The sequence below is a fragment of the Notechis scutatus genome, chromosome 3 (genome assembly GCF_049901735.1).
Source record: "Notechis scutatus isolate UNSWTSFEM ecotype Mainland chromosome 3, rNotScu1.2, whole genome shotgun sequence".
NCBI lineage: Eukaryota > Metazoa > Chordata > Lepidosauria > Squamata > Elapidae > Notechis > Notechis scutatus.
Genome location: NC_142011.1, coordinates 23,471,398 through 23,485,543, shown reverse-complemented (window position 1 = coordinate 23,485,543; position 14,146 = coordinate 23,471,398). Strand labels below are relative to the sequence as shown.

General features: G+C 35.9%; 1 protein-coding gene across 1 annotated transcript in view; it reads left to right on the top strand.

Annotated features, from left to right (window-relative positions):
* Window positions 1-14,146, top strand: part of CSE1L (chromosome segregation 1 like) — a 28,238-nt gene that overhangs the window by 9,551 nt on the left and 4,541 nt on the right. The window contains exons 8-23 of the mRNA XM_026664998.2: window positions 687-779; window positions 976-1,143; window positions 1,233-1,362; window positions 1,920-1,985; window positions 2,211-2,413; window positions 3,340-3,424; window positions 3,742-3,803; window positions 4,465-4,601; window positions 4,950-5,053; window positions 5,552-5,649; window positions 8,220-8,370; window positions 9,132-9,340; window positions 9,850-9,947; window positions 10,080-10,165; window positions 11,626-11,707; window positions 12,948-13,094. Coding sequence (XP_026520783.1) covers window positions 687-779; window positions 976-1,143; window positions 1,233-1,362; window positions 1,920-1,985; window positions 2,211-2,413; window positions 3,340-3,424; window positions 3,742-3,803; window positions 4,465-4,601; window positions 4,950-5,053; window positions 5,552-5,649; window positions 8,220-8,370; window positions 9,132-9,340; window positions 9,850-9,947; window positions 10,080-10,165; window positions 11,626-11,707; window positions 12,948-13,094 — 1,919 coding nt within the window. The remainder of the gene's footprint in view (window positions 1-686; window positions 780-975; window positions 1,144-1,232; window positions 1,363-1,919; window positions 1,986-2,210; window positions 2,414-3,339; window positions 3,425-3,741; window positions 3,804-4,464; window positions 4,602-4,949; window positions 5,054-5,551; window positions 5,650-8,219; window positions 8,371-9,131; window positions 9,341-9,849; window positions 9,948-10,079; window positions 10,166-11,625; window positions 11,708-12,947; window positions 13,095-14,146) is intronic.

Sequence of the window (14,146 nt, the reverse complement as noted above, 5' to 3'; positions counted from 1 at the left end):
TTTCACTTTGTGGTAAATTACTGTTTTTCTACAACGCTTGAAAACTATTTTATAACTGTACAAGCATCCTCCCCATCATCACAGACATTTTCTTAAACTTTCAATGACATGTTTTCAGATAGTCATATGTTCATTGATCAAAAAAGTTGAGTCAGCTATATTAATCAAGAAAGGAAAAGATTAGAATGTCAGCTTTGGAAGCCATACTCCACGCTGCCACATAGCCTGAGAAAATGAGAGGGGTGTGATTTCAATTGAGTAGCTCTAAGTAGACAAAAAAAAAATTTTTTTGTTAGTTTAAGGTCATTAAGTATGGCGCAGGATAAAATAAGGATCTTACTTTTGGACGGATCGTGATTGGGCCATGTGATGTGATGACGGCCAAGAGGGGATGGATTTGTAGTTTGGGGAATTGTGGGAAGCCCAAAAACTTTTAGATTTGGGATTCCACAGATGTGCCAGGTGCTATTCTAGGTTGAGATACGTTTGTCTCAGAGATACTGATTAGAATGGAGGTTTGCTGGAATGCTGACATAGAATACTAAGTATAAAAATATAATTTGGATTTCATAAATACCCCTTTTATAATTACTGTATTTGAAAGCTTTTCTTTGAGCAGGTCCTGCCATAATTGGTTATCATTAAAAAAATGATTAAAAATAAGAACTTGTATCTTAATTCCATAGGACCTTCCTGAATTTTTTGAAGATAATATGGAAACTTGGATGATGAACTTCCATAATCTTCTAACATTGGATAATAAACTCTTACAAACAGATGTAAGTAACATGATAAAACATTTTCTTAAATTTCTCTGAAATGGTTATTCATACTCAGTAATAAAAATAGTATTATGACTATCTGTTAATTGGTAGCAAAATTTATATGGATCTTTTAGGTGGTAAGGCACATTGAAATGTGAATAAAATAAGGAGGAATGTGATTGATGATTATTTTTGTTGGTGGTGATGCTAGGATGAAGAGGAAGCTGGACTCCTAGAACTTCTGAAATCCCAAATTTGTGATAATGCTGCTCTGTATGCACAAAAATATGATGAAGAATTTCAGCCTTACTTGCCCCGTTTTGTTACTGCAATTTGGAATTTATTGGTCACAACTGGTCAAGAAGTTAAGTACGATCTGGTAAGTGTACCTGGCTTTCTTTCACGATGCTTGAAATCAATATTGTGGTACTTTTTCAAATAATTTTTATTCATGTCTTTTTCTTATAGCTGGTAAGTAATGCAATCCAGTTCCTGGCTTCCGTTTGTGAGAGACCCCATTACAAGCACCTGTTTGAAGATCAGAATACACTGACAAGTATTTGTGAAAAAGTTATTGTTCCCAATATGGAATTTAGAGGTACATTTATTATATTTTTATACAAGCAAATTAAATTTCTGTACAACCAAGTGACTTCTAGCTCTTTACCTCAAAAAAGTTAAAGCATTAGTAAACAAATTGTGGGATCCTTGGTGCTTCCTAAGCTTGCTTGTTTGTTTATTCGTTGGCCAACTAGATAAGATCATCAGTGGAAGTGAGTTTAGGGTTTGCCTCCTGTTTATATACAGTAGCTTGTCCTCCCAGTAGTGGTGTAAGTGTAGTTTTCTCCTTAATAGTTCTGTGATGACAGTATTGTTTTCTGCTTGTTTTTTTTTTGTCACTGTTAATCCCTGCTTATCTAACTATTGACTATTGGAGAGGATTTGTTCTGGACTTTTAGTTTCCTTCTTAGTTTTTTTATAGTTTCATTTGAATGATGTGTAAATCTGATTTATTTCTATATCTAGTGATTATACAAAATTACTGCACAAATCATGTGTGTGGTTGATTTAACAAATTATTATCAGGAATATGTAATATTAAAAACAAATTAGTTTTAACCAAATGTTTAATCTTTACAATGTTATGTCACCTAGCTGCTGATGAAGAAGCTTTTGAAGATAATTCTGAAGAATATATTAGAAGAGATTTGGAAGGATCAGGTAATTGCTTTGATAGTAAATAAACAGTAGTAGTGGATAAATATACAGTGTGCATGTGTATGTGTGTGTTCTCTTTTTTTGTTAATGACATCCTATCCTTGTTTAATATACACAGTGTAGTAAATCTTATTCAGTAATATTAAAAGCATGTATCCAAATCAAGAGACAGTGATGCTGTTTAAGTATAACTGCCATGCACTTGATTTTTATTTTTTTCTGGTATAGATATTGATACCAGACGCAGAGCGGCCTGTGATCTAGTAAGAGGATTATGCAAGTTTTTCGAAGGACCTGTAACGGGGATTTTTTCCGGTTATGTTAATTCTATGCTACAAGAATATGCAAAAAACCCATCTGTCAATTGGAAGCATAAGGATGCTGCTATTTACCTTGTAACATCTTTGGCGTCAAAAGCTCAGACACAAAAGGTACTTGGTTTTGATTAAAAATTGAAGGATATAATAATATTTGGATCCTTATGGGAAAGAAGCAATAATATCAGTTCATACTTTGATTTCCGTCATGTTGCCCTATTTTAATTTTCAGCACACTTCTTAAAGGTGTTATCCCCCTGGTATATATTAATTGAAATCTTTTAAATCTAAAAAGCAGACATCATGGAATACTTACGCTTAGAGATTGCCTATATGAACATTGCTCAGATTATCTCCCACCCATCCCTGACGTATCTATGCCCCAATGCTCAGCAAAGAAGATACTTGTTAACGAGTGTTGGGACCTGAATAACAGTGTCTCAGAGGTTCTGCAAAATGAGCTGTGCTGGAAATGTGTAAGGTGAAACATATAGTAATGATAGGTCCTGAATACAAGCATTGTATTCAAATTCAATTCAATAAATTCAATAAATAAAATTGTCTTGTAGAGCTGGAGTGAATAGAACTTTGGTGAAATGGAAGCCATATATATTCCTGATTTTCAGTTGGTTTCATTTATTTTTGGCAGTAGAATCAGATTAATCACTTCATTCATTGGAGAGGTACATAAGATTTATACAATAAAATTTGTCATGGTCATGCAGATGTTTCAAAATCTGTGTTCATTCGCTCTTGTGAATATATTGGATTAAATGGGCCTACTACTTGCACGGTCACTTCTGAAAGCCAGGATAATAAAGTATCATTAATGTACTTCATGCTGGTCCAAGTATAATATTTCATTTAGAGGGTTCACTTGTTTCTGTTTTACAGTTTAAACTTTGAACCAGAACAATAAGATAACTTGTGGAAACTGCTAGAAGCCATTCACAGCACATTTTAGCAATGCATATTTAAATTAAAGTATAAATAAATTAATACAGATTTTTTAAAAGTGATTATCCTGCTTCCTTCTATAGCATGGAATAACCCAAGCCAATGAACTAGTGAATTTGACAGAATTTTTTATGAATCATATTCTACCAGATTTAAAGTCTCCTAATGGTAAGTTTAATATTTTATACAAAATATCTTCAATATCTTTGACTAACCTGGATATAATTTTGGAGCTGTGTATTGTATTGTACTGCATTGATTTCTGTAGCCACCCATCTAAACAAGTGACTGAGTGACTTTACCATCATAAAAAACAAGTGACTTTACCATCATAAAAATGGTATTTGCTTAATTTACCAAATAACTTTTGTTATTAATATTAGTGGAAATCTCGCTTCTTCTGTAAATTGGGAAGTATGCTGAAAATCAAGATTCTGGTTACGTGTTTGTGTTTGTTTATTTATTGAAGCCATTTTATTTTACAGTAAATGAATTTCCAGTGCTTAAAGCTGATGGCATCAAATACATCATGATTTTCAGAAACCAAGTAAGTTTTTAAAGTACTTATTAGCTTTATATGCTTCCATCTCTCAATAATTCTGTTGCTTTATTAGTCTTAAAATCAGTCTTAAAATCTATCCATTCTTGTGATAGGAACTCATAAAAGCCAATATGCAGGAATTGCCTGATTTTCATTTAAATAGGAGGCTGCTCCCTTAACTCTTAAAGATCTTCAGTATACCAGGTCTTAGAGCCCTTGTTTTCTAGTGTATTATAAAGGCAAACACAGGAAGATGAAAGCAATAGTTAAAACAAAAACAACCACTGTGTAAACATGGAGCATGGTATTTGAGTCTTGCCAATATTTGACATTTCTAATCTTACTTCTGAATGTTGAGTTGAACTTTGGAAAAACATAATCTGAATCTGAATTGCAGAATGTCTTAAGAATCTTGCTGATTGTAATTTTTTTTCATATGTTTTTTTAATAGGTAGACCATCTAAATATATTTTACCTGATTCATAACTTATTCTTTATATAAATTAAAAAACTTCATACAGTTTTGACTAAAACTTCAGTATTCTATGCACATTTTAAAAATAAGACAAATTTTAGTGGTGAATAGTGAAATATTTACCTGTATTTCTATCAGATGAATAGGTATTGTTTCTGAAACATTTTATCTGTATGTATGTTTATTTTGTAGGTACCTAAAGAACAGCTCTTGGTGTCTATTCCTCTCCTAATCAATTACCTTCAAGCAGAAAGTATTGTAGTTCATACATATGCAGCTCATGCTCTTGAAAGATTATTTACAATGAAAGGAGTTAACAATACCACATTGTAAGTTTTAGACTGGCAATAAATGTACTATATAAAGCATGTATTTTTCTTATTGCTTAAGTTGGAAAAAAACTTGATTTTTAACATTCTCAGCCTTTGGAATCTTATTTTTTAAAATTATCCCATTTATATGTAATGCTGATTTTTACATTTCTTAAACTAAAACTTGATTGAACTTCAGTTTTAGAAGGTCATAAACATAACATGATTTTCTGTTTCTTGCATTTTTGTCCATTCTCTAGTGCTTCCTGCTTTCTTTAAGAGAAAATCAGAATATTTGTCTCCTCAGGGTATTGATAAGTAACCAAAAGACTAGTTGGGATATTAAAATATTGTCATCTTCTACAGAATTTCAGCTTCAGAGATGGTTCCATGTGTTGAAATGCTGCTAACAAATCTTTTCAAAGCTCTGACACTTCCAGGGTCATCTGAAAATGAGTACATTATGAAAGGTAGGAGCCTATAAAAAATGAAATGGTAGAATAAGTGTAAAATTCAAAAACGTTGTGGTCTAAATTTTTGTTTCATTCGATAATGAGTAGTGCTGGGATGTTTGCAAGCAGGAAATGGAAAAAATAGCTCTCTCGTTGTTTTCTTGCTGTTGATATTTGGAGACACGCTGCCCACAACTAGAGATAATCATCCCTCCAAGTTGATGTCCCCCAAAATGTAGTGAACATCTTGATAACATAGTTTATCATTTCATGTTTATCATTTCCTCAGACTGGTAACAAGCACAAAAACTGCAAATTCCAGGCTAAATAATTTTTCTTTGCTTAAAAACTCTAAAACTTGAATTATATACTTATTTGAAACTTATCAAACATGATGTTCAGTTTATCTTTATGCAGTAGACGTGATGTAGAATTTTTATGCAGTTTATAAAATTAGGTTACAAAAAATTACAATTATTTCTGCCTTCATTTTAATATTAATTTCTGAATTTTCAGCTATCATGCGGAGTTTTTCTCTTCTTCAGGAAGCCATAATTCCATATATCCCTTCATTAATCACTCAACTTACAGAGAAATTACTTGCTGTTAGTAAGGTAAGGAAGAAATGTATTTATATTTGTATCGCCTGTTGCTTTTTCCCTTTTATCAAAATGATTAGATGGAGTGCCACACATTTTCATACCCCTGATGACCAGTTAAAGTAACAGCTACATTTTAGATTGTCTTTCTGTAGAAATAAGGAAGATATTCAGATTTGCTAGAGTAGCAGACTGGAGAGGAGAAAGATGACATGAAGAAATTTTAAAACAATATGGAGGGATTCCCCCCCCCCAAAAAAAATAGGGACAGTCTGATAATAAAAAGAAAGGTGCATTCTCCTATATTAGAACTGTAATATTTCTTAATGTTAGAGAACTTTAATATATACAATTGTTCTTATCTTAGGCTAAAAAAAAATTAAGTGAATTTCCCATTCTAACAATTGCTCCCTTAAAAATGTACAGTTCTTAGCAAACCCAAAAAAATAAAAGGTTTGCTCAGGTGTAGGAAGCCTTCAGTTAAATACCATCTCTTAAAAGGCATTATTTGATCCAAAGTACCGTGTTTCTCCAACAATACGGCCTCCACCAATAGGAAGGCCCAGCATGATTTCTAGGCATGAGGTGAAATTAAGCCCCACCCCCAAAATGTAGGCCTATTTAAACCATGCGTTTCCCCGCCATTTCTCACATCGTTTGTTAGAACTACACGAGGTGAAGAGAAATGGGGGGGAAGGGCGGGGTGGGTGGGGAGAAAACTTGCCTTTAGGAGTTGCCTGCAGGTAGCCTAGGCTAGAATACCCCGATAGCCGATAGAAACTCCCCGAAGGCAGAGTCCCCAACCACTTCAGGGCGTGGCGAGGCTGCCCATGTCCCCTCGCCTTTAGGAAGTCTCTTTCGGGCGATGGAAGCTCCCAAGTGCAGTCACCAGCCACTTCGATCGGCCGGTAGAAGCAGCCTCGGGCGAGCGCACACACACACCCCCCTCGCCATGAGGCTGTTTCTATCAGCCGATCAAAGTGGCTGGTGACTGCACTTGGGGAGCTTCCATCGCCCGAAAGACACTGCCTAATGGCGAGGGGACACAGGCAGCCATGCCTCGCCCTGAAGCAGCTGGGGACTCTGCCTTCAGGGAGCTTTCGGCGGCCAATAGAACTGGCCTCGCGGCGAGGGGAGTGTGTGTGCGCTCGCCCTGAGGCCGCTTCTACCGGCCGATCGAAGTGGCTGGTGACTGCACTTGGGGAGCTTCCATCGCCTGAAAGAGACTGCCTAAAGGCGAGTCGACATGGGCAGCTATGCCACGCCCCGAAGCAGCTGGGGACTCTGCCTTCAGGGAGCTTTGGTTGGCTGATAGAAGCGGCCTCACGGCGAGGTTTGTGCTTATGGGCAGCTCTAGGTGGGGGAGGAAATTAAGTCACCCCCGAAAAGACAGCCTAGCCGTTTTTTCGGGGCTCAAAAAAAATAAAAATAAAGCCCGGCCTTATTTTGTGAGAAACACGGTAATAAGTATTTGATAAATTTGTAAAGAGTTTCAGTTTTTGTGCTGCGAAAGAGAGTAGCTGTGAAGGTAGAAATTTGCACACCCAACTTTTCTGTTTTATAAATGGGCAAAGAAATTTCCAGAAAAATTAGGAAGGAGATCTGTTGTTCAAAAGATGAAACAATTTTTTAAAAATCCTTTTGGATGAGCAGAAGGCCTGCTTATTTTGATCTTGACCATTTTATGAAACTTTGTCTCACAAGTGAGGGTAAATATACACGTCCCAGGATAATGTTGCAAGATCCAATCTGGGTCAGTCACGGGGACCAGAGGTTTTATCTTCTAATTTTTGGACTCGTGCTAGAGCTCATCCTCAATGAACTTCTCACAGAGGGAGAACTTCTCTTTACACAGAGAAGTTCCCTGAAAAGGAGTTCCAGCACAAATCCAAAAGCTCAGAAGATAAAACGTCTGGTCCCAGTGACTGACCCAGATTAGATCCTGTAGCTTTGTCTCATTTTATTTCGGTTCCAAGTAAAAGTTTAAAAATGTATTATGGTTTATATTACAGAAATTTATTTTTTGTTAAACATAAGCAATATAAATGGCCAAAAATGGTTGCTCCTATAGCTCTTTACTCCATATGATTTTCTGAAAGAATAAAATTTAACAATTGTAGGGAATAGAAGATTCTATAAGAGAGGGGAACTGGGTCCCACCAGTGCTGGGCTGGTGTGTATGTGTGAGTAGCTCAACTTGCGTAAATTGAGCTGCGCAGTATGTGCATGCACGCCCAGGTGCTGCTAGTGCAAATCGAGCTGCGCATGCACATTGGCCCGCCACTCATGGACTCAGTTCCCAATAGACCATGGCCTGGGATTGGAGGCACCTAATATAAAATATCTCAGTAATCGAAGACCATATTGATACTTTTCTCTGAATCATGGGAATTTGAGTCAGATGTGAATTAAATATTGCCACCTGAAGCCATTAATATATTTATAATGGGATATATCAGTGGTAATTGTTATCATTTGAGTAACATTCTCGTAAGTTTATGTAGTCATGATGGCATCATAAATAGTGGTAGACGTTTCCCCATTTTTATTTTATGTCTTTTGTTCTGTTCATATCTTGGTTTTAGAATCCAAGCAAGCCTCACTTTAACCATTATATGTTTGAATCAATCTGCTTGTCGATACGGATAACTTGCAGAGCAAACCCCGCAGCTGTTGGAAGCTTTGAAGATGCTCTGTTTATGGTATTCACTGAGATTCTACAGAATGATGTGCAAGGTACAAATAAGCTGTTAATGAACCAATGGATTGCTCATTTTAAATGATTTATTTTTATATTGTTAGCAAGAGTTGACAAAACATAGCTCTATGTTTTGACTTATATTTATATGAATTATAGTTTATATTGTTAGCAAGAGTTGACAAAACATAGCTCTATTTCCTATGATTTATAATCCATTTTTATTCAGGCTTGGCGTGTGTCTTAACTCAGGGATGTACTGTGGGTGTTCAGAGTCACATGTGGGTCTTGTGGAATGTGTCAGGGCTACGTATGAGCTTTTTAGAAAGAAAATAGCATTTTCTTAAGTCCAATCTTCTATATCCAGAAATGGATTCCCTTTCCATAGCTATTCCCTCCCACTGTAATATATCATTAAGTCTTTTAATTAAAATTCATCTTAATTGGGTATCAGCAACAACAGATGATCATTGGATTAGTGATCTGAGAAAGTATAAATTTTGTGCCCATGATGTAACCTGGGCTAGTCAGCCACTAATCATATAGATGCTGTTAAAACACCTATATCCCACATCATGAACCATGTTGGCTCAAGCTGTTGGGACTTGAAATTTGCTCGCATCATGACGTTCATAAAAGATGAACTGGATGCACCTGCAGTGTCTTTGCACAAGGCACCCTCTTAGAAATGCTACAGGAATTTTGTAGCATGAGATTACTTTTTGGCATTACTGTGTGTGTGTGAATATAATCTCCCAATTACGAGTCCAGGCTATTAACTATTTCTTCCTTTTATCAGAATTCATTCCATACGTATTTCAAGTGATGTCTCTATTGCTGGAGATGCATAAAAATGATATCCCATCATCCTATATGGCCTTATTTCCACATCTGCTTCAGCCAGTCTTGTGGGAAAGGTCAGGAAACATCCCTCCTCTGGTGAGACTTCTTCAGGCCTATTTGGAGAGAGGAGCCAATACAATAGCAAGTGCTGCAGCTGACAAAATTGTACGTATAAACTCAAATGGGAATAATATTTTTAGATGTGTATGTATTTGGTAATGGGTGGAAGGGAGAAGAGTTACTGTCTGACAGTACATTCATTACCGCTGTAATTTAGCCTGGAATAATGGCTATAATTCCTGCCTGTCTTTAGACTAAAGACAGATCTTTTCTGGAGGGGTTTGAGATATTCTGTTTGGGTCAAAACTTTTTTTTTTCAGTTTATTGTATTTTGTATATTATAAACCATCATGAATGTTGTCATCATGACATTGTACAAGTTTGATTAAATAAATGCTGTTGAGCCCACAGCTGACAATACTGAGCATACTCCAGTTTTTAGCTTTGTCATGCCAGAGTTAAGAAAATAGACTTTAGGATTCTTTGATTATTGTACTTGAGCAACCTCTGATGCAAAATTTGAATTAGATACAATTTTGTAATTAAATGGTTCCTTCATTGTGCTTTCAATTGTCAGCAACCAATATTGTTTTGCTTTCTATTTTAATTTATAGCCTGGACTACTAGGAGTATTCCAGAAACTTATTGCATCTAAGCTTAATGACCACCAGGGATTCTACCTTCTGAATAGCATAATAGAACATATGCCCCCGTAAGTATGGACATCCACATCCCGATTTTTGTAATTGTTATGAATGATTATTTTGGCATTATTGAAATAATGGCTACAATGATGCACTAGATGGAATAATCAGATTGCGGTGGGTTTTTTTTTTTTTTTTAGTGAATCCATTGATCAGTACAGGAAGCAAATTTACATTCTGCTTTTCCAAAGACTTCAAAATTCCAAAACAACAAAATTTATCAAAAGTAAGTTCTATAAAAATGTTCTTTATGGTTTGTGGAACCATGTTGAGTATGGCTTGATAACAATTAACATGTTTTTTACCTTCACTTTCTGTTCTGAAAAGGTTTGTAGGTAGTAACTGGGGAGAAGCAGGGTAGATGGGTAAAACCTGGCTCCTCCCTTTGTTTTACAAATTGGCTCTTCCCAGTTAGGAGTTGTAATTTGAGACACAGCACTTCTTTCGCTGAAGAGAAAAGGAGAGGGAATTTGCCCCTTCCTGGCTTGATATGAAGACAAAGGAATCCAGCCTCAGTAGAGGAAGAGAAGGGAAAAAAAGGATCGAAGGAGACAAATTTGATTGCCTTTGAAAGCCGGAGCATAGGATATTTGAAGAGTCTCTTGTGTAAAAGGGGAAGGGGGGGATTCTTGCCCTTCCCTGCAATTCAAACTGAGGCACAGAGCTTAGCATTCTACATTCACTCCTAGCTTCAACATTACTTTGCTTTATCACAAATCCAAATTAACAGTCTTTATACTGATGGGCTTCAGGACTTTAAATTAAACCATCTTTTTACTGTTCTGTATCCTGTACAGATGCACATAGATAAACTCCACAAAACATCCATAACAAAGTACTTTTATTGGTTCATCAGGTATCCTCATAACTCACATTTGTGATGAAGTTCTTCTTTAATGACTAATCCTTTACATATCTGTTTTGTAGGTAAAAAGATGGTTTATCTTCTATCCTTTTCCCCTCATTTTGTAGTGGTAGAAATAGAACAGTTACCACGAGTCCGTGAGTTCAGCCAAGAGTGAGGAAACCTCCCCCAACCCCCGAGGGTCAATTTAGTGACCAATTAGGATTACAGATGTCATGTGACATGGACTACATTTCCCAGGATACCTTAACTACATTTACCATGATACATTCCCTTAAGGGAATAGCTCTCAATTGCTACCTAACTATCCAATTCCCATACACTGGCTGGACAGCACACTTTCAGTTTGATTTCTGAGACAACAGAATAACAGATTTGGAAGGGACCTTGGAGGTCTTCTAGTCCAACCCCCTGCTCAGGCCAGAAGCCCTATACCACTTCAGACAAAATATGAAAGTAGCATGGGCCATAGTACTGTATTGGGATTTCAAAGTAGCATATTATTCCATGTAAAGCTTTCAAATTGGGGCAAGTAAAAAAGGGTTGGGAGAATTGTGGTGGAGTCCATCGTTTTTAAGGAGAATCATAAAAGCCAGGAACATTGGGAGCGAAATGATGAAATACACACCATGACGTAGAATCTGTGACTTAGATATAATTGGGATACAATTATATAAAACCAGGATTTTCTCCCTTATCCTCACGTAACACTTTGTCATAATTTCTCCAAGATAATTCTTCTTATAAAAAAGATGGTACCAAATACTTATACTGTTAGTCCTGTCTTTTACAACTTTTAATTATTTTCTTTTTTAATATAGGCTTCTTAGTCTTTATCAACTTGTACTGCATAAAATATGGAGCAATAGCACTTCAAGAAATATTTGACAGCATACAACCAAAGTTAGTATGTTTTTAAAAATACAATTTATTTTATACTGAGGATTTCTAATGTTGTATTCTTAGGGCTAAATATAAGTGTTAATGCCAGTAATTTGATAATATAATTTCACAGAAGATGTGCCCAAATTGCCTATCCCTGTTTGTTATTACTGTCAGATATTTATTCCTTAATAAGTAAATGTGTGGGGAAGATTTATATTACTCATTTATTTATTTTATTACTTTTTAATTAATAACAAAGAAAAATGAGCAAAAACAAAGATAAGAGTACTGGAAACACATTGTCAAACAGAAGAAAAAAATTATAAAACCTGTTTTTCATTTTTTTTGTTAAAGCACTTTTTATGGAGATTTCTATTTCTTGTGAATTGGGGATGAAATGGTGCAACTTTGTGAACACTTTTCAGAAATGCTTACATTAAAACATACATCTATAATGGAGCTGGAGGCCAAGATTTTTCTTTGCCAGATCAGTATTCGTGTGTGCAGGTTTTTCTTTTTTTCGCACATATAAGTATATATATAGCTATATCACTGGAATAAGGGTTAAATTTAATCCCTAATTTGGTACAGCAATGTCCTCAGTTTCGGCCAGACTTATTGAGAAGGCATTAGTCTGTTAGAGTTAAATGTACAAAAGGTATATGTGATAAATGTTTCTAGAGAAGGGCTAGAATAAAAAAAGCTCATAACTAAAAACAACTTTTACCTGTAAACTACCAATTGAGCAAAAAGAAGTTATATAGGTTTCATTGAAACTTAGAGCTTTTCTAACATGGTAAAATCCTGCTTAGTCAGAAATTCTTATTGACACTTTGGATGTTTGAGTCTATGACAGGCTTAACTCTGGTGAGTGAGGGATACAGAAATGGGATCAATTGATAAATTCTGTATTTTTTTCTGTTCATGAGGAAAGTTAGTTGGAACATTGGGAAAGTATAGATAGTTCTGGGTATATTGAAATGTGAATGAAGTTAACTTGTTAGCAAAGAAGCAAAGGATAAAAAATAATCTGTTCTATGAATTCAAATAGTTGAAGTTTTGGGGAGAACTACTTATTATAAAGGAATGATGAACCCTTTTAAAATTCTGTGGGAAGTAACATACTTCATTTCTTGAAGAATTAATGAAATGGGTTGACAGCTGATGAATTTATTTAAAATGTAATATAGTTGGATTTTGATTTACTCTAGGTACCTACTAAAATAAAAAATATATTTATTTCTTTTTCACTTAATAGGATGTTTGGAATGGTTTTGGAAAAAATCATAATACCAGAAATACAGAAAGTATCTGGGCAAGTAGAAAAGAAAATCTGTGCAGTTGGCATCACGAAAATACTTACAGAATGTCCTCCAATGATGGACACAGAGTACACAAAGTTGTGGTAGGTATAGCCAGTACCTTAATAATTAAGCTTGGTCATTAATTCTGCATCCAAAAATAATACTGTGTTTAATTTAGAATCTACAGCTAAGGTAGCAAGGATTATACAGCCATTGCTTTTCCCCCACATGACAACATCACTAACTATATTTCCCGAAGCCTTTAAGCCTAGCGACATCAAATATCCCATTAGTTTTCTGAAAGCGCCTCAACTGTATGAGAAGAGGCAGAATGGTGGGGGTGGTGTTAAAAGAAGGACCAACCTAGAATCCCTAGGCAGACACAAGCGAAGTCCAAGCACCCTTGGATTCCATTGATCCTTTTGTAACTGCAAGCAGGTGTTAACCGCTAATTGAGAAGATTCTTGTGCATAGGTATGATTAGCAATAAATCAGTTTAATTCAACCTTCATGTGTACACCTGATTTTTCATCCCTGACATTAATTTTCTGAACTCACTCAAAAATTTTCAACCGATTGCAAGAAAAAAAACATCAACATGGCATCTGAATGACAGACTGCGGCAGCAGCAGATCACACAACATCAGACACCGTTCTATGTTGCCAGGATGGTATGGTAACTGAAAGGCACAATATGTCAGCCCCTATGGTCCCATTGGTGCAACAGTTGCAAAATTTGGCGCAATCTCCATCTCCGATAGCCCCAATACCCGCACCTGATCTAGGAGCACTGCCAATTTTATAGGGGACTTGTGATAGCTTGCCTGAAAGATTTGGAGGAGTATCAGAAAGGATGAGAACTCAGATTCCAAAGAGGCCATGCAGGAAGGGGAGAGCAGCTACAATGATGCCAGGGAAGAAACAAATGTTTGCAAATGTTGAATGTATTCCATAATTGAGAAGTAGGTAAATGATTTATTAATTGCTCAGCTGAGAAAATGAATCTACATAAGTGATTTGGATCTATGAATACATTGAATGAATAGAAAGCTACTTCCATTTTCACAATGAGAGCACCATTAATGTCCCAGGCCATTGTATCAGATTCAAGAGTATCCCTCAAGTAGGGGGTTGGGGGAAGGGGAGGAGTCAG